The sequence below is a fragment of the Dermacentor albipictus genome, chromosome 5 (assembly GCF_038994185.2).
Source record: "Dermacentor albipictus isolate Rhodes 1998 colony chromosome 5, USDA_Dalb.pri_finalv2, whole genome shotgun sequence".
NCBI lineage: Eukaryota > Metazoa > Arthropoda > Arachnida > Ixodida > Ixodidae > Dermacentor > Dermacentor albipictus.
In genome coordinates, this window is record NC_091825.1 from 148,976,471 (window position 1) to 148,997,152 (window position 20,682).

Genomic DNA, 20,682 nt, shown 5'->3' on the forward strand with positions numbered 1-20,682 from the left:
GTGATATGACGTAGTGGAAATTTACTCCACTCCATGTATCCATTTGTTCATGTCACACTGTATCACATAGCTTGCATAATAACTTATGTGGTCACAATTAGGGGTTCCTTTATCTCTCATCAGTGCTTCACTCGGGGCCCCTAGTGGATGTTCTTTCTCATATTTGCGCGGTTTCGCACTACGTCGTCTCCGAGGCTGACGTATTTGCTCTTGTATGTGTCACCCTTCTCCACTCCATTTACACTCAGTACGCCTTCTTGGCGTTTACTAGTAGGCTAAGTGCGGCGTAACCTCGTACGGAACTGCGCTGCTGGTCGTCGCGGCAGCGCTCTTATCAGTGAACCCCCTCCACCTCCACAATCCTCCCTTTGTCACCCCAGCACGCATTGCCACTATCTGCGCCTTCGGCGAAAACCGTCGTCGCTTTCGTCGGCTCGGCAATCTCCTCGTGTCCGTGCTGTTCCCCCGTCGGTGGATACGCCCGCCTGCGTAGCCTGCGAGGTGTGTGCAAGTGGACGGCACGTTCCCAACGGCGACGTACGGCATGATGGCCTCACTACCGCCCCCACAGATTTGAACTTCAAGCAACGGGACCGGTGCAGTGACCTCATTGTGTGCTCTGATCGTGTGAACGCAAAGTTGGTGGTCGTTTTGTCCTGGCCCAAAGAAGTGTCAGCCAGCATCATCATGCCGCTGTTTCCAAAGAGGCAGCCATCGCTGCTGGCCATGCACCTCCCGCTAAGGTCCACGAAGTCGATACCCACCATGGACCTCTTTCAGGTATGCACTTCAGTACCTCGACTTTCGCGGTGTCCACAGAACCGTAGTCTTTTCCCAAAGAAACCGCTTGCGTCACATTTAGTGTCGGTGTCTTTCGAATGAATGAAGTTTCCTTGACATCTGAACTCGTAAGTCGTGCTGCTATGCACAATGTAGTGACTTCAAACTGGGCCGCGGCAGCTCCATCTTTTGTACAGTGTTGATAGCGGCATTTGAATACCCACCTTTGTTAAAACTATTTAGGCATTCCACATGTTCAGTTTTCCTCCAGAGACGTCCACGAGAAACATCCGTCATATGGATGTAGCTTTGGGGCGTTAAACCCCGTTCTTGGCGTTCTTGCGTTAAAACAATTTAACTAACCTTTCTAATATAAACATTGTTTTAGCAGCTTATACCTCCTTTGGGAAGCGATGGTGTTTCTCATGAACACTTCTTATCGAATGTATCTTGAAGCAAAACACTGTAGGCCAACCTCTACATCCGACTGCGCAAATCTTATATTTTGATCATACCGTTTTTCCAAAGTTCACAAACAAGCGTTCCTTTTACAGAACTTGTGAATACTATCGCCGACCTTGTAGATAATGTTCTTGCTCATAAGCATCACGCGCAAATGCAACTCAGCAAAACAACGCCAGGGAGCCGAAACGTGATGTTCCATTTCGGGTGGGTGCCAACTTTGGATTTCATGGACCATTCTGCAACTCTCATATATCGGCATAACTCGTTTGTTTAATTAGTATTAAAGCGCTTCTAGCTGCAAAATCAGTCGCCTTCGTCCTGCCATCTGCTAAGCTCTCGGTTACCTAAGCTGTAAAAACGATTGCTCCGGAAAGCCGATGGTGGCACTTTCGACCAGACGATGAAAAATTTCCATCAACGACGATGCTTCTATCCGTGAATATCGTGTGGGGTTTTCTTCTCATAAAGCTAGCAGTTGTAGATAGCGCCCGCCCAGCAAGTTCTTTGCCTCTTTGTCATGTGTATTTTGCTTTCAGGTTACAACGTATGCGTTACCGACTTGCCCGAAAATTGCCCTTCCAGGGTTTCTTTGATTACTTCCTGCCATAGTTTCAGGCGACTGCCAACATTTTTTTTTTCACAACGCCCTTTCTAAAGGATTGCACCTCCCATTTAGATAAGTATACCTTAGCAAGTTTCTACTTTTAAAATAACCGTGACTATAATCAATAAATTCGTGTTGTAAACGTGAGACGGCGCTACAATAGTGCCTAAATGTTTAATTGTGGAACGTTTATTTACTGAGGCACCTGCAACGCTCTGTTCTTAGATTTCATCTGTTCGTTTCTTTCTTTCATCGGGGGTATTGTTGGGGCTTTTAAAGGAATAAGCCAATACTATTGTTAAATAAAATAGGCCATTTAACACCTTTGGGTTTCATTCACTCTTCTCGTTTAACTGTCCAAACTACCACAGCGGCTGAAAGCCCGAGACATGCTGCGACCGTAGTATAAGTTGCTGTTTCATTTTGCTTCATTTTGCGGGTATTTTGTTGTCCCACTTGTACGGCCACTGGGAGAAAAAACTTCATCTTACATATATTTAACTGCACGTTAAGGGACCCCGCGTGATCGAAACCTAATCGTAACCTTCTATTAGGGTGTCCTTAATGAACCATATTTATCTTATCCACGTTAAACACCATCAAGGAATTACCTCAAGAAGGTCCTCTGCCCATGCTTGGCTTCACTTCCTTCAAAGTGACTCCAGGCAACAGCAAACAAACGTGGTTAAATTTCTGGCATAATTTGCAAGAAAAAAATCATTGCTAGTGATAACAGTGAAGGGACCCTGTGCGTAGTACTAGCCACTGTTCGCCATACAAACAATGCAAAAGTAAAACTGCCAGCTTCTTTTAACATATCAAGTAGTGCGTACCAACAGTGAGCCCCTTCTCAATGATTTCGCAGATTGAGGAAGATCAAATGCAGGCAACTGGACAACGCAAGAAGGATATCTGTACGAACTACGTATTAACAAAAAATGCAGCAACAAAAACACACGCGATCATGTAACAGTGAGCGAACGAGGCAAGCCACAGCAAGAAGCCATAGTTACGGCAAATGTCCTCGTCAGTGTGGTTGTCGTCGTCAGGACTATTCTTTGTCATTTGGAGCTCTGACGAAGACAGGAGTCCCTGCACAAACGTCGGCTCCGGTCTGATGCTTCTATTGTTACTGTTGTTAAATTCCAGTTATCATCCTCCTGTGAGAAATTTCTGCTGCTCGAACACAAATACGCGGAAGTACACTTTCGCAAGTATTTAGAGAAGCTAAGACGGAAGAATCGAGTCTTTTCGCTGGTATCTCTGTGCCACAAATATATTCAGGTTCGCTTACACTATCGCTGGCAATCTGTATCCTAATGTTTGTTTTCCGTATACTGCCTCGGTCTTAAGACGTATAATCCTCGGTACACTTGCGCATGAAAGTGTTCCGGTGCCCCATAAAGATAAGGCGCTCCCGCTGCATTGTGCAGGCGATCGCCGAGGGCAAGGAAGGTGTCTTGAGCCAGTACCTCGAAGACCTGAGTGACCCTATCCGAAGACTGAAGGTCAATGACCGCGACAAGAACACGGGCGCAACGCTGCTACACCAAGCCGTCAAGATGAAGAACAACTCCATTCTTGACATGCTGCTCACCTATGGCGCTGGTACGTTCCCTGTATTATCCTCCTTATCCCAAATTTGTTCTGTACGTGAAAAGCAATTTAGGTTTGACCATAGTCATCCGTGTAATAACGCAGAGCTGAAGCTACAAACTCTTCAAATGAGTGAACTTTTGCGAGAGCGCGTAGCAAGAGGAATAGACTTGAAAAAAAAATGCATTCCTTCACACGGCATAATCAAGTTCAAGAATATGTCACCAAAAATGTCCTTGACGCACTGAATGAACCTTCCAACTATTCTGCCATTTTAAAAAAAATTATATTTGGTTAGACACAAATTGCGTTCAAAGCTCAAACTATCAATAATCTTAACGCAGGTATAGGGATATGTGCGGTGACACGAGTACACGCCTAAATTATGCCAGCCATGCTGGCTCAGCGGCTTTGGTGTTGCGATGCTAAGCACGAGTTCGCGAAATCGAATCCCGGTACCGGCGGCCGAATTTCTATGGAGACGAAATGCAAAAATGCCCGTGTCCCCCGCTTTGGGGGCACGTTAAGGATCCCCGGGTGGTCAAAATTGTTCCGGAGTCCCCGCTACAGCGTGCCTCATAAACAAATCGTGATTTTGGCACGTAAAATCCAAGAATTCATTCATGCCTAAATCGTTACCATGCACTACTCGTACGACTTTTTTTGAATGGCATCCTGCCACTCATTTTTCACTTGTTCCGAAGTCAATTTCTCTATATTTTTTAATGAAGAGATCGGCACGCTATCCTTCTTTTGGACAGTGTCATTGATAAATTAAATTTTAGAAAGGTGCTTGCCACGCAGCTAATTTTTAGTGGAGTGTGAGACACACTGGTTAGATTGGACAGTCATCATCTGACGCAATCTTTCGCGAAAACAAAAATCACAGGCCTTTGCCACAACAAGACCACGCATGGTCATGCCGTATGCTCTGTATGCGTGCTATAGAACAAACAAATCCGAAACCCAGAAGCTACGCTGAGTAGCCACTGCGGTCGCTCGCACAGTCCGCAGTCGGCCACACGACCATTGTAGACTTATACTAGACACATTTGCATTGAAAATGCAGTTCTCGGGATGGTGCGCGCATCTTAATGACTTATACACTCTGTATTATATTGCGAAAAGCAGTTCTTAGCTCGAAAAATTGCGATCATGTTCGCTCGTCATGATTTTCTTGAGGAACGCGTGACATAAACAAGCAAGCAAGCAAGCAAGCAAGCAAGCAAACAAACAAACAGAAAGACAGACAGACAGACAGGTAGGCAAGCAAGCAAATAAACAATGTGTCCGACCTGGGATCGAATCAGCGATCATGCAGCTTCACGCTGAGCATTCTAGCCAGTGCGGCACAGTCACTTTGCGCAATCATACAGATAATACTTGCATTGGACCCTAATATACGGTATGCCAACGGTTTTCGTTGAGCATGTGTCATGTGCACCATACTGCAGCGCCGGGCTGTGCAGAGCGTTGAACGTTACGCGTGCTTGCTGTGCTGGCGTGCAATTCGTAATCGCGCGATGTGTGTACATTGCGTTGAACGGAATGTCTGCGAGATTCCCAGATTCACCTACTAAATGCGTAGATAAAAAAATATGAAAGAAGAAGAAGCGCTCCCAGAGTACAGGTGAACCCTCTAAAGCCACATCGCGGAGCTCTCGCTGACAGGGAGTTTCACATGTACTGCTTCCATATGTGTGGCACTTGGGCAGCATGCGTCAGCTGCTGCATGCAAAACGCTTGGTTCTTCAAATTAGGGAGAAACCTCTTAGCATTGTCCAGGGGCTCCCCGAGAGTTTTTCGAGGTAGCACTGGAGTCGTCTCAAAGTTTCCCAAGGGTTCTTCTCAAGACCATGTGATATTTTCTACACGTATTGAAGAGCCAGTGATTCACAATTTCATAAGTGTATTCAGGCGAGACAGTTGGTTTCACTTTGTTTATTATCGCATTCAATTGGAACGGTATACCAGGCGTTCCGCCGGGCAAACCTCTCCAGTTTTCTTTAGACTAGTTCTTTCTATCTGGTTGGTTCAACATAATTACATTTTTTTCTTTCAATATAAAAAAGAATAGTAAAGTGAGCTTCTTTAGGGCCAGCTATCGCAAAATACTAGATTCACTACCGAAGCAAGAATTATTTTGTATGTTATACAGCGTGTGATTTTTTTCGTGTTTAGTACGTTATTCGTGCACACTGTGTCATTATTGCTGTTCGGATTTGTTGTTGTTGTTGTTGTTGTTGTTGTTGTTGTTGTTGTTGTTGTTGTTGTTGTTGTTGTTGTTGTTGTTGTTGTTGTTGTTGTGTTGTTGTTTTGATAAACAACCTCACCAGATCTTTCTGGTGTCTGGCTATAGCTAATTGACTCAATGCATTTGGTTCACTGCGTTCGATTTACACTTTAATTTCCGTCTTCAGGACAATGTGTAAGACGTTGACTATCTATCTATCTATCTATCTATCTATCTATCTATCTATCTATCTATCTATCTATCTATCTATCTATCTATCTATCTATCTATCTATCTATCTATCTATCTATCTATCTATCTATCTATCTATCTATCTATCTAATCTTCATTATAACGTATCACGCAGTAAATACATCCGCAGGAACACGAGAAAGTTTGCAAAACTTGGACTACAAACTGAAACAAAAAGCCGCAAGAAAAGGCTGTGATTTGTTAGAAAATGACGAGTACAAACACTAGGAGTGCCAGGGCGAAGTGCTGCCAGCTCTCTGACAGCGGGAGACGTTGACAGATTGCGGAAGGAGCCCACTTGTCAAGCGTTGGTCGACGCGAACTCGCCGCGTATATTCCCACAGTTTTTCTGTCGACGCTGAGCTCATCTATGGCACTCGTCTACGTGCTGCAACACGCGGTATCGCTTACCTTACGGACCTCTTTTTTACCTGCACCTCTGCTTACAACTACACTGCACCAAAACAGAAATCTTGGGCGAAAAAAAAATGCTGATGTTTTGAAGGCACGCACGCAAGCGTGCACTCACTGCGACACATGCATGCAGACTCAATAAATAAGTCATAGACAAATAAACAACGAACTGAAGGCTAGAAAAGGTAGCCTCATGCAATATGAACAATGAAAAACTTGGTTAAATTTTACAGAACAAAGGCATTTCCTTTTTCTTTTTCGCGAGTTGTTGAACAATGTTTGCAACCACGTCCTGATGTCATTCTGTCTTTACAGAAATTACTGGGCTCTCGCTTCCTTGGTTTTCCTCAGGACACAAAAGTGGTGGTATTGTAATTAATAATTCTAACGAAGTCAGGATTCCAACGACATATAGTCTAATCTGGAGAAATTATGACTTAACTAACCAAAGACGCCAATTCCGGTCAAGTAAGGTTCAATAAAGAACATTTCAAATCGAATTTTGCCTTGGTGCTGTTCACATTGTGAACAAGACAGTCGTGCAAAGCTCCGAAATGTCATCTTTAAAACATCTTCATTTTTTGCATTGGTCGACGTATTTGTCCTGCTTCATCGCAATTCTGTTCCAAAAGACTTCTTTGACCAAACTGAACAATCAATTGGCTTTGCCCCTTCCTTCCCTTCCCAATGCCGCACGTTCAGGTACCAGCCACGCGCCAAACTTTTACAGTGTGGTCAGCAGGCTTTCGTCTTCTCTGCCAGTGAATTTCTATCTCTGAAGCTGACTTTCCGACAGTGCGCAATTTTCGAAATTGGTAAACATCGATAAAATGAAGACTGTCGACATCTAGTACATTGTTCTTCCCTCGGCACATTCTTTCCACACAATTAGAGCACACGGAAGCAAAAAAATAAAGAATGTAAAATAAATGTGTGAACTGCATAGCAATCACCAATTCAACAATGTTTTGTCCGTCATATTTCGGACAATAGTGCATTCTGGGAAATAATTTTTGGAAAGGCCTTATTACACTAGCGAGGGCAATTAAGTCCCGCCTGTACATCTATTCTTTATGCACCAGTACGTGGCGCTGAACTTGCACGCCTAGTACCTCGGCGGCATTGTCAGCGTGCGTGGATAAATAAAGAACGTCTAGTTCAAGAGTTAGCCTAGGAAAATAATCCACGTATAAACGTCCAGTGCGGCTCCGTAACGATATTTCCTTCGGCACCGCTAATTCACGCTCACCTCATAATTGCACTCTTAGATAACGTAAAACAATAAAGCAACAAACATACGAGCAAAGTACTCTTAACGAAGAGAAAACTTAACAGGATTCTTTTCTTACAATAAGGAAAGGAGACGGGAAGCGTGTTGCGAAGCATGCTACGGGTTCAGATAAACATACGAAAACTTCCGTATAGGTGTTCCGTGGTGCATGTCCGTAGTAGTGAGGCAGTTGATTTCATTTAATAAAGGATTATGGTATCGGAAATGCTGGCAGCAAATACATTATGTTGCCAGTTTTTCCACATCGTACGGTTTAAGCAGGGTTATAGGTTTAGTGAATCCTTACAGCTATTAAGCAGTTCGCTACCACACGCAAGGGGCAGTGCGCATTACTAATGGTCCGTCTCTGTCCATCATAATGAGGTTCTGTTGGCAATTACGCCTACACCGATCCCCCTTAAGGTAGTACGCTCCCGGAGCGTCACTGTTCCCCAGCGAGTACGATAAGTTCGTCGTAGTTGCTTTTGTCACAGTCAAGCAGATGCATATATCAACGAACGGTGGTTATCTTTGGGCATGCTGAACATTTTTTTTCTCTCTCTCTCGTTCGTTGAAGCCGCTGACCTAACCCATTAGCTGCGCGCGTCAGGTACTCCTTTATCTTAGCGGACGCCTACGGTTTCCATTGTCTCCAAACACGACCTGTTTGTTGCCTGACGCCCACAAAACCTATCTGACGGTAGCATGGCTTTTGGCACCAGGCGATTCCGACCGAGGAAATCCACTGCTTACCTTTATACTTGTATTAGAAATCACATTTCATCATTCTGAAAAAAAGTTATTTATGCCACGGGCAGTACAAAATACAAATACCAAATTATGACAGTGCTTTGACATCACTAACAAATGCGCGCAACACATTTTGGGACCTTTAGATATATCTCGTCGCGTCCTTTCTTGAATACTGCTTCATTTTTCCCGGCACCCCCTTCTCTAGTCGATGACGCCAATACCAAGCTTCATTCTGTGCCTGACTGTTTCCTCTTTTGTTCTTTTTCAGATCCAAACGTTAAGGATAAGATGGGTTTCACACCACTACATTACGTCGCCAAGTTTGTGCGGCCAGAAAAAAGGAGGGTAAATTTCTCGACTTTCTCACGACATTGTCTCTCTGCACCTTGCCTCTGAACTCTCTCTCGTTTTCTCTTTTTCTTTGTTTACAAAAAAAAGCACTTGTCCTGTTAACTATTTTTCTTAAGTATGTGTGCTACCGCACTTATTGTTTTGCAGTACAAGTAAACGGTTTAACTACTTTAAATATTATATATTTAAGAGGAACAAAAATACAAGGTAGGAGGCTATAGGAGACGCGGAGCACCGCTTCAGACAGTTTATCTTCCCGCTCTCACTGACCCTTCGAAACATAAGGTGCTAAGCAGCCACGGGCTGTAATTTTCTTTTCTTAAACGCTTAACTGTTTCACCATGTATGAACGCCTCAACTTCCTTTAACTTTGACACACCTGAAGATATTGCAATGTTTTTTTTTTTTTGTTCTTTAGCTATTTTTTTCTGTTCCCCACCCTGCTTCTTTCAGAAATGTTCTCTTCACATTGCGCTCCATGCCCCACTTTGCACAGAGTCTTAATAACGACGCCCTTTCTCTGTATTTCGCCCCTTGGTTTCCTGCACGCAGAGCATAATCCTGGCGTGCGAGGATTCTGCTTCGCTCATGATCCAGACGCTCATGTCGGCGGTAGGCACTGGTGCCAACGCCATCGACGCTTGGGGCATGACACCGCTGCACCATGCCTCCTTGTCCGGGAATAGCCACGTGGTGCGCTGCCTACTGCCCTACCCTAGCGTGGACAAAGAGGTGAAGCTCTCTTCCACAGACATCATTCTCATATTGCACGTATGGTTGTTTTGTGCAATAATAACATGGCTTTGTTGTTAGGCCGGATAATCTCGTTCAGTCCGAAACGAAATCACGAAGTGCGGCTACGTAATGCAAACGCATCCGTTGACATTTGTCGGCCCGAAATCGTCGCCTTCGGGCAAGTTAGACAACTCACTTCATTCACGCGTTGCGTCTTTGGTATAAGCCGGTTGTTTGTTTCACGCTAACAGACAGCTCCTCGGCATTTTCGAACCTGCTTGCTGCGACAGGACTACACTCCGACCATCTCATATCATTTGGCATTATGCTTTATGCGTTGAAACGAAGCTGGGTGGACATGACCATTTCGGCTGGTGTTGAAGTTCGGATAAGGTGGGCAGGGGTACGCGTCAGAAGGAGGTATAGTGCCCCCAGCCAATTAGCACTTCAGTAGTAGATGAACTGGACATGTCCACTAGGTGGACGCTTCCAGAAGCCCCCTCCCTGGATACATGTATACACTGGAAACACAACGAGACAACGGGATACGGCAATGCCGTCTCCAACATGGTATATGGATGAGAACACCTGTTACACGTAACATACAACCTCGGTTCTCAATGTCACAACGTTTATATTTTATTCTACCTTCATGAGAAAAAGAAAAGACTTGCAATCAATGAAGTATGAGTTTTGGCATAACTCATTGGAAAAAATTAACAGCGTGAGCGGAAAGCCTAAAAAACGCACCTGTCACTTTATGTTCCCTAGTTTGTCGCTCGCGCTGTCATTTGTTAACAGTATAACCAAACAGTGTATGGTTTATATGATGAAACATATATGAAGCCCATACGATCCCATTAACTTATTGCACATCAGCAGTCGCAGGGAATATAGTTCGTTTTCCTTTTCTTTCTTATTTCTTCCTTTTTTTCAATTGGGACATGCTGCATTCTGTTGCATTTTCACGTCTTCCACACCTCATTCGTGTACACGAGGCTGAATACAGGCGCCTTCAGGCCCTCCGTCGCTGAACACTAAAACAGTCGGAGCGAATTTCTAACTATAGCCAGAATCGTGGTCGCCGTTACACGGTGCTCACCGCAGTTGGAGCGTTCTCGAGAGCACTGTGTCTCGGCCCCGCGCGCAGGTGACGGACAAGCAAGGCCGCACTGCGCTCCACAACGCGGCCACTCTGGGCGACGCCGAGGTGGTGCGGCTTCTGCTGAGTCACGGCGCCAACATCCATGCCGTGGACAAGAAGGGCCTCACGCCGCTGCACATCGCCGCCAAGGAGGGCAGCCTGCAGGCCGTGCGACTGTTCTACCAGGAGATACAGAAGGAGGCGAGTGCCTTCCATCTCTAATGCACTCTACAAACACCGCATTCTTATACTCCCTCTCGGCAACTACGTGCAGTGCAGCGAATCCTAGCACTCTCTGTCAACTGGTGTCCAAAAACTGACGTCAGTGACGCGTTTTCCGGCTCTCGCAATCGCTTCCACCGTATGCAGTCAGCAAAAAGCATGACCTTCGAGATCTGTATGTGTTACCTAGATGGGGGCCGTCGCCGGGGCGTGAATTCGGACACTACATGTTAGTAAAGAGAGCCGGTGAGTGTAACAGAGAGTAGAGGAGGGCTTTCCGTGAAACTTCCGCTCAGTCGGTGTTCACAGGCGAACGCTTGAGGATCGCTTCTTGCGTTTCTGGCTGACACCGTAGCTGTCGCAGCATTGCGCTGAGTTGATGAGCTTTAGTTGAGCACACAGCTTAGACGGGACAAAGAGAAAGTATAGACAGCACAAAGGAGTGACTTCAAACTGATTCGTTGTTTTCGTATACCGACGGGATTTCTGCAAGGGACCGGAACAGCAAAACCAGAAAACGACATTCAAAAAGTATGCACAAAGCGCTTACGCAATTGCTCCGGTGCGTATTAACTCGCTGATGTCAGTGGTGACAAAACAAGAGGGCGACTGTCCCAATAATGTCGAATCAATATCCCAACATATTGAGTTTAAAGAATTGTGACACCATTTTTCTTTTTACTTTTGCTCATTTGCGCAGTTATAATCTTAATGCTTCATCTTTTCTTTAAACGTCTTTCATTTTTCGTCAGTTCAGTGTCAAAAATTCATAGCCTACGTCAGATATCTTCTTCCGACAGTCGGCAGGTATAAACTTCTCTTAAATAAGACAATGAACGAACTTCAATATAGCACCCCGGTTACCAATTGTTAATGGCTTACTTCGGCACATATCTAACAGCTTTTATTGCACGCTTCATATTTGGTAGTACAAACCGTGCGTAAACAGGTGAGTGGCACCAGAAATGGGCTTGTGTTAACTTCACTCTGCTGTTGATAACATCACACGACCTGCATATTTTCCCCCTTTTTCTTCTGCCCACATTTTTCTAGGGCATTTCTTCTTCTTCGTCTCCTTCGTCTCCTCCTCTGCCTTATCAATAAAGAGCACTCTCTCTCTCTCTCACACACACACACACACATTCGCTCACTCCCTCACTCACGCCCTCACTCACTCCCTGGTTATGGGCATCAACGTTTCCAACACACACTTCGGCGATGTTTCGCTGCATGCAGGATATCCCCGTGGCTCTCCTCTCAAGAAGAGACAAGCAGAACAAGACGCCCCTGCACTACGCCGTCGAGAACAACCACATCGAAATCGTGCGCTTCCTCTTGGAAAAAGGTTCGCACACTCAATTACGCACGATATGACATTGGTCAAGAACTTTAACGAGAAAAAGGAACGAAACAGACAGAACTCAAGTTAGTTGGTCCAGTCACGTCACTCAGTCTCATCGAACCACCAATATCTTTTCAATTCGGTAGGATACCATGCTCTGCTGGTTAGAAGGACGTCGCACATACAGGGTCCTGGCCGCCGCGGATATCGCATTGCGTTGGTTAGCAGAACGAATTTAGTCATATATACGTGCGGCTACATATAATTTCATGAGGTCAAAATTAATCTGCACCTCTGCGCTCCAGCTTTTCTCAAAGTCAACACTGCAACCCGGGAATGTCAGACGAACAATTTTTTTTTCTTGCACCAAGGTTTTCGGTAATCAGGACTGGAAAGGAATGTAGGTTGTATGGGAACACATGACAATGTACGAACTTATGACCAGTTATAAAAGAAAATGGTCGTTTACTCCAGAGACGTCATGAACAGTTTCATAAAGGCAAAAATTTCAAGTAATACCAATCGTAAGCCCCTAAATATATCCCAATTTATTAAATATGCTAGTTATATGTTTTATTCTCACGTATATTGATGCCAATTGGGAATTCATTGAAGAGAAACCATTTTAATGCGGTTACAACGCCTAGAGGCAGCATCGGGGCGTACGTGCAGGCGGCACAGTTTTCCGCCGAGAAATGAAGCTTTGTTGCGAACGCGTTGGCAATAAAACAACACGTTGCGAGTCGTAGGCTAGCATGATATTGTGGCTTGACACTGCCCGCCCGAGTGTTCACTTGCAAACCATCCGGCTTGGCGCACGCGCAGGCGTCGACCCGAACTGCTCGTCGTCGACGGGCCACACGGCGCTGCACCTGGCCGCCATGCGCGGCGGCGTGCCCATGTGCCAGCTGCTCATGGACCACGGCGCCGCAACCGACGTGCTGGCCGACGGCAACAAGACGCCCCTGTTCCTGGCAGCCACCAACGATCGGCCGCTGATCGTCGCCTTCCTGCTGGACGAGTGAGTCGGCAATCAACCCGCGCGGAACTCTCGGCGTTCGGCCAGAGCGGCCGAACGATAAATATATCGCGCAAGCAATAAATATAACGCATTTTAGGCCTTTAACACAGCACTTCGCGGGCCCGCGCATTTAAAGGTGCGGAGGTTGCACAGAGAGTGACTGGTGAGCATAGCTATAGTAACTGACAATCGCATCAAATAGCATTTTCCCACGCGCACTAACAAACGCGCAAGCTTTACTGTATGTCCTTCGATGGTCTTTTCAAAGCGAAGAAAAGATAAAGACGGTTCTTCGCGGTGGCTCAGTGGCTACGGCGCTGCGCTGCCTTGAGGTCTTTAGTTCGGTTCCCGCAGCCAAGAACGCCGCATTCCTATGTGGGCAGAATGGAGTGGTTTTGATGCAGGGTAAAGAACCCCAGGTGATCAAAATGACTAAGATGTGACAGAGGCAAGAAAACAGGGTGCTCGCTACAACAGGATTACGCTACAGGTAATCTGTTGGTAATGCTCAGGTAATGCTCAGTAAACAGGTAATGCTCGCTACAGGATTACCTTAATGCAATCGATAACTGGTGTCAATCCTGGCGCATGAATTTAAATGCCACGAAATGTACTCAAATGATGATTACAAGAAAGAAAGCACCATCAATTTGTACATATAAAATCAATAATGTAGCAATTAAGACGGTTGACAAATTTAAGTATCTGGGTGTAGTTATTGACTCGAAGTTAACCTGGAACGCTCATGTCCAATACGTCGTTTCGGCGTCGCTAAGGAAGCTATGGCTAATTAAACACCGGCTTAAACACTGCACTAGTAGGACTAAACTCGCTGCCTACACGACACTCATTAGGCCACTGCTTGAATATGCCGATGCTGTCTGGGATCCCCACACAAAGACCGGTGTCAACAACATTGAAAGCGTGCAAAAGAAAGCCCTTAGATTTATTTATAATATTTATAATAGACGAGTCTCGATCACTGATCTCAGAACACGGTCTGGCCTCCCATCACTTGAATTTCGGCGTAGACTGCATCGCCTACAAACTTTGTTTAATATCGTTAATAAACAAACAAAAATGGATCCCGACATATACATCAATTTCAATAAAACAAGAGAAACCAGACGCAAGCACAGCAAAACGATTGTGATGCCACCGACTAAAACTGCTGCTTATCGCTTCTCGTTTTTCCCTCGAACTATAGCAGAGTGGAATGCTCTACCGCAAGAAGTCACTTGTATGTCCTCGGTTGATTCATTTGCGGCTGCCGTACAATCTTTGCAATGAAGTGTGTTTGTTTTAGAATCACCATTTTCCTTTTTTTTTGTACATGCTGCCTTTCCCGACGCAATAGTCTGTATCATTAAGCATTCTTTTTTTATGGTTCCTCGTAACCCAAGTTTTTGTTATTTTGACTTGCAGTGCCGACTTTGTATACACTCACTCCTGCCTGGACTGCCAAGAGGCAGTTGGCAGTATGTAATAAATAAATAATAAATAAATAAATAAACCACCGTTCAAAATTAATCCGGGGCTTCTCGACTACGGTATGCTTCGCAGCCCCATCTGTGAGGCTTCGAAATGATGAACTCCACAATTTGCATTGGTCTTAAGAAAAAGATAAGTAGGCTCCTCACGTGCAGAAGCTGTAGTATAGTCGTGTGCGTCTTCCAGACGCTTAGCTGCGTACCGAAGCGTTCCTTGACCCTGTGCGCGGGGTCCATCGCAGGGGCGCCGGCATCGAAGATCGCGACGTGGAAGGCAACAGCCCCCTGCTGGGCGCCGTGGACAGCGGCAGCGTGGAGGTGGTGCGGTTGCTGCTGGATCGCGGCGCCGACATCGAGTCGCGGAACAACGACGACCGCAACGTTCTACACATGGCCGTGCTCTCCAAGAACGAGGATGTCCTTCAGGTCAGGCCTGCAGCAACCGAAAGCCAAAGTGTTGAGAGCAGCCAGAAGAATAGATTACAGCGATGATGAAAGCTGCACGTTATTCACTCCGCTTGTTAGAATCTGCGCGTGTGAACACCGTACACCCTCCCAGTGCTGCAATGCATGCAGGGCTCCTACGCGGTGCCTATTCGTGATTTACCTTCGTATGCGAGGCAAATCGCAAGTTGCCCACAACGGTTAAAACGAAGAAACCACCCTCTTATGGCCTGAGGTCCTCTCATATCTCTTTTTCATTCGTGAGAGCGTATCAAAAACAATCATTACCATGCTAGATATCTGCGTTTAAGGAATCTGCGCTTGACAAATTTGCGCGGAACAATATCTATACCTTCGTCGGACGTGAAATGTTATGGGTGCAAGAATGGTAAACCTTCGAATTGGTTATGTTTTGAAATTTCTCGATATGGCTGTGTGTCGGTTTTGAGTTCCAAGAAATTACTTTCAACAACGTGTATCGTGAACCTGTGTAGCTACTCATGAGATCAATAAATTTTTTGCGGCATTCAGTTTCTTTTAACCATAAATATACGGGCAAGTTCAACGCGTTTGATAAAAGCGTACTCTGTTCAATACATTGCAGGTGCTCCTTAATGTCAAGGGATCGGAACAACTGATCAACAGGAAAGATTGCGATGGGGACACTCCTCTTCACCATGCAGCGCGCAACGCATTTCTCGACATCGTTCAGGTGGGCAAAATCGGACGTGTTTGGAAAAAAAAATTTCCCGAATGCAAATGGTTAGACTGTACAGCGCTATCTTGTATGGTTTAGGACGTTTCTAGTCACTTCAGGATGTTTCAAAATAGCATCGCTCTAAATAACTCACGACATCGCTATTTAGGTAATTTCCATTCTGCGGCGCCGCGAAGTAACTTTTCTCAAATTATGCTGACCTACTGCATTTTCATATAAATAGGCAATAACAAGTATTCAATTCTTTATCGTTTTTTTCCCGTGGTTTTTGTCTTCTTACCATTCTTTCCCCACCGCCACGCTATCGCATTAACGATCACTCGAACTAATTTATGTCTGTCCTATCATACACTAAGAAATAGATGTGAAAAAATAAAGGAAAAAGGAAAATTTTCTATTTTACTACAAACAGTTTGTTTCGATGGAAGCAACAGAGATTATCTTACTTAATAGATGGCTTTTTTTTTTACCCATACCGTAAGATGCAAAATTTGTCATCAATACTGTGAACTATATCAGATTTGTTCGTCTCTTCACTATCCTCAATTAACATTTATGTGCCGCTTCACTAGACGAGCCAGTATATGCAGATAGACCTCTTATGCGCGACCCAATTGGTATTTCTTTCTGAATAACATACAACTGTAATCCGGGAAAGTTATGCTGTTCAGGTCATGGCTATTTAAACTCGTAGAGTGGTTGCTTGAATGTGTCGCGTAGTGCCGGGTGTCTCGGCGGAAGTTGTCGTGTCAATGGTCACATCCACCGCGGTCACATCGCATATGCCGCACATAGCGTGTTTGTCTGTACACGTGTAATCTGTTACAACCGCAACTTAACATTTGACTCTTTCGTGCCCCATTAAAGCTACATGCAGTTATGAGGGGTGTAAAATTTACTCCCTAAATAAATTGAACTATCTCGCAATTTCTTTCTGTAAAATTACAGCAAAAGGATAAACCTGCTATTTTAATGAAATCACAGAAATACAAGCTATCAGAGAACAGGAAGAATATGTTACAAAAATTGCCGTGCTTTTTATGTTATTTTTTTTAACTTTCAGTGTGGAAGAAGAAGAACAAAACTTTATTCGTAGAAAGAACTTCGTTGCCCCTAAAACTGTGGAGTTACCGCAAAAAACTACTGATGCTTACTGTCACTCACAGGTAGTCCGTAGATTGGTCTCACCCTCGTGATGGCAGTTTCGCGCGTTCTTACTGCCTTATTCATTTTGCTTTATATTTCTAAATTCCAAGCAATGACAGCTTTCTAAACAAAGCATGGTAATAAGTCCCTAAGCAAACGCAATACCATTGTACTTGCATTTCTAATGAAATATTTTGTTGAAACTTGTTAATGTTGCTAGGACGCAAGGCCATTTGAAGCCACAAGGACGAAGTTCAGGCCAATCCATGTGCTGTCGGTCCATTTCTACGCTAGCAGGATAGCCATACTATCAGATCCCGTAGACGCTAGCGCCAGAGTTCACTCTATGAATGTTTGAACTCTATGAGTTCAATTCACCAAATGCTATTGCGAAGTATTCAGAGGCTTTCCGCTCGATCAAACCACAAGTTTGTAGCGGCGTGAAAATTTCCGCTGAAGAAACTTGCGAAAGTACACGTCTCCAACCATGGTCTGAGCCAGTTGAGCTGAAAACTTGTCTTTTCTTAATTATTATTCTTTACAGGTACTCTTAAAACACGGGGCCAGAGCCTCTGCAAAGAACTCCAGTGAAGAGACAACTCTTCATGCAGCTTGCCACTACAACTTTCCAAAGTAAGCCTTACAGTGTTTACCGTTCGATGCATAACGCACTAGTTGTAATTTTTTATTGCCTGGTGGCAATTTCTCATAGCAGCAGCAGCAAACAGAAGTATAAGCTCAAATGGTAAGCGAAAATAATTACCAGCAAATACGATCATTAAAGTAGCTTGGTTCTATATATTGTGCGTAATAGACTATTTCTCAGAGCTAAAAATTGTGAAAGTTCCATACAGAATATAGGCCATTAAAAAATCATTGAGTTCTAGAAGACCTTATAGAAACTTACCTGTGCTCGAGCTCTCCGTTACTTTAGAGCCCTTTCTTTTATTACTCATTTATCATCCCAGTAAAGAAACTGCTGTGGCGATGGCATTTTCGCTAGGTAAAGAGAGAGCAAAATCTATATCACAAACTGCGTTCACCTAATTGTTCTGAGGACGTCTTCAGTGTCCGCTTTTAAGCGTTTTGCGGGGAATACTAACGCTAGGATTATCGGAGTATTTTAGCATAACGTTACCTTCGTGCCGATACTGTTTTGGCCGATAGCGTTACGGCGGATACCGTCTGCCGCTGACGGCGCATACGCGGTCAAGATGTGCTATAATAGGCATGCTATGGTTTAAGGCACTATCGATACGCCGCTCACTATGACGACGTACGAAAACGCGACAGCTCGCCGCTTGTGCTCCACACGCAGCGTGGTGCGCGAGATCGTGAAGCAGGACGCTCGCCTGGTGAACGAGACGGACATGCACTGGAACACGCCGCTGCACGTGGCGGCGCAGGGCGGCTTCAGCGAGACGGCCGCCATATTGGTGGAGGCCGGCGCCTACCTCGAGGCCAAGAACTACTACGAGTGGACGCCCCTGACGGTGGCCTGCAAGAACGGCGACTTCGACACCGTCTCCAACCTGCTGGGCGCCGGGGCGTCCGTCAACAGCGTCGACAAGATGAAGGTCAGTACGAGGCCAACCTTAACTGCGTAACTTAAGGGGTCGTGAGGCCAATATTTTATCAGGCTGAACGTATAGGCTAGCGTCTCCAAACTACCATAAGTATTTCTTCTATATATATTATATCGAAACGTGACGGAAGGGGATTCGTACTTAGTCACACTTTCATGCTATATTAAGTGCATTTGTAGAGAATGATGTGCTTGTTCGTTGACTCTTATCGTCAAGTGTACATGTCTTTCGGACCTACTTGAGCTCTTCAAAAATATTCGGTTCCGCTGATTGGCCCATGCAATTGTCGAGAAAAACAGGGCGCTTCGGGGTGTACTCAAGTTTCTCGGTGCGCTCAAACATAAGAAACACACTTCACGTAGCTCGACTTCTGTGTAAGCCTTTTGATATTTATTTTCCATTGGAGTGATCTTTAGAATATTGTTATAGTTCATCCACTACAGTAACCACAGGTGCGAAGTTCTGTTTTAGTGGAAGGACGTTTGGTTTGCCAACCGTTGCATTATAATTGTGTAGCTAATTGTACTTTGTCAAATTGTAAACTGATAACATCGTTTGTTCTTCGAAACACCGTGAGGTGGCTTAGAAAACTCGTAGGCCCTCATGCTATGCATCATACTGTGTCGATACCAAACGCGTAGACCATCAGTTCTATTAAATGCTGTCAAATGGAAACAGTTTAACGCTTTAGTCGGATAAATATACATATATATATATATATATATATATATATATATATATATATATATATATATATATATATATATATATATATATATATAACAAGTGCGCTGCGACACTATGGCAGCGGCAAAGGTAAAGCGTTGCTTCCTCAGAACAGGCCACTTCACATCGCGGCTCAGTTTGGCAACGAGTCGGTTGTGAAGCTCCTGCTGGATCGCAAAGACGTCAGAGACTTTGTCTGCAAGAGGAATGCCAACAAGAAAAACTGTCTCGACGTTGCCATTGAGGAAGAGCACAGGTGAGGTTTCTTCTCTGCCCTACCCATGTTTCTCCTGTTTGAATGCTTATATTAATTCAAATTAAATTCTGTGGTTTTATACCCGCCGCGGTGGTTTAGCGGCTATGGTGCTGCACTGCTAAGCACAAGGTCGGCCGATCAAATCCCGTCCGCGGCAGCCGCATAATCAAATCGTGATTTTTGCACGTAAAACACCAGAATTCAATTCAATTCTGGGGTTTTACGTGCCGAAACTACACACACACACGCACAAATATATATATATATATATATATATATATATATATATATATATATATATATATATATATATATATATATATATATATATATATATATATATATATATATATATATATATATATATATATATATATACTCTTAACGACAACGGCACCGAAAGAGTACCAACAGCGACACTGGATCTTCATCTGTGTTGCAGCAAGCAGAATGTACATATAGCATAACTGGTCTTTTCATGGCCCCAAGAAAAGGGTCATGACCGATCTGGGGTTGATGACACGCAGTTTGAGAAACACTGTACTATAGGTCGCAAATAGTCAGCCTTGTTCACTGAAAATCTGAAAACTGAATAATGTCTCCAATTCTCAGGGATGTCGTCGAAGCGTTGCTGAAGAGCCGGTTCTGGAAGGAACTTCTGCAAAACTCGACGGAGAGCGAACAGTACGGGACTCATCAGACTCCCCTGCGAAGCCTAATTCGCACTATGCCAGGTCGGTACCCTGACTTATTGTCGGCTACAGGTTATTTCCTCAAAAATTAGTCCGGGAAATAACATTTCTTCTCGTGATTTAAAAGCGCTTACATCTGAAGTGCATCAGTACCTTAGCGACCAGTGCCCTGCAGTTTGGCACGTGAAACCCCGAATCAGGCATAATTTCACGGGTAGTGAGAATGCTAATCCCAGAAACAGTACCTGAAACAGTGAATGGAAGTATCGATCATTTTAGCGGGCGACCTTGTGCCCAGACATCAAAGGAACACTACAAATACAGCATTGTGCCACCTCCCCAGAATCTGACAAAATCAAATCAGAATCAAATCAGGCCATGTAACGATGGTGGCGATCACGATCGATGGCCGTCGAATTTGATCCGATTGCTCAAGCGCACC

At 44.6% G+C, this 20,682-nt stretch overlaps 1 protein-coding gene across 1 annotated transcript in view; it reads left to right on the forward strand.

Moving 5' to 3' along the window:
- Positions 1–386: 386 nt before the first annotated feature.
- LOC135897630 (transient receptor potential cation channel subfamily A member 1 homolog) overlaps positions 387–20,682 on the forward strand; it is a 29,531-nt gene continuing 9,235 nt past the window's right edge. Inside the window, exons 1-13 of the mRNA XM_065426314.1 lie at positions 387–780; positions 3,283–3,457; positions 8,636–8,712; positions 9,271–9,450; positions 10,604–10,798; positions 12,056–12,164; positions 12,987–13,182; positions 14,915–15,098; positions 15,721–15,828; positions 17,525–17,613; positions 18,299–18,557; positions 19,403–19,548; positions 20,161–20,282. Of these exons, the coding sequence (XP_065282386.1) occupies positions 688–780; positions 3,283–3,457; positions 8,636–8,712; positions 9,271–9,450; positions 10,604–10,798; positions 12,056–12,164; positions 12,987–13,182; positions 14,915–15,098; positions 15,721–15,828; positions 17,525–17,613; positions 18,299–18,557; positions 19,403–19,548; positions 20,161–20,282 (1,933 nt within the window). The 5' untranslated portion in view covers positions 387–687. The remainder of the gene's footprint in view (positions 781–3,282; positions 3,458–8,635; positions 8,713–9,270; positions 9,451–10,603; positions 10,799–12,055; positions 12,165–12,986; positions 13,183–14,914; positions 15,099–15,720; positions 15,829–17,524; positions 17,614–18,298; positions 18,558–19,402; positions 19,549–20,160; positions 20,283–20,682) is intronic.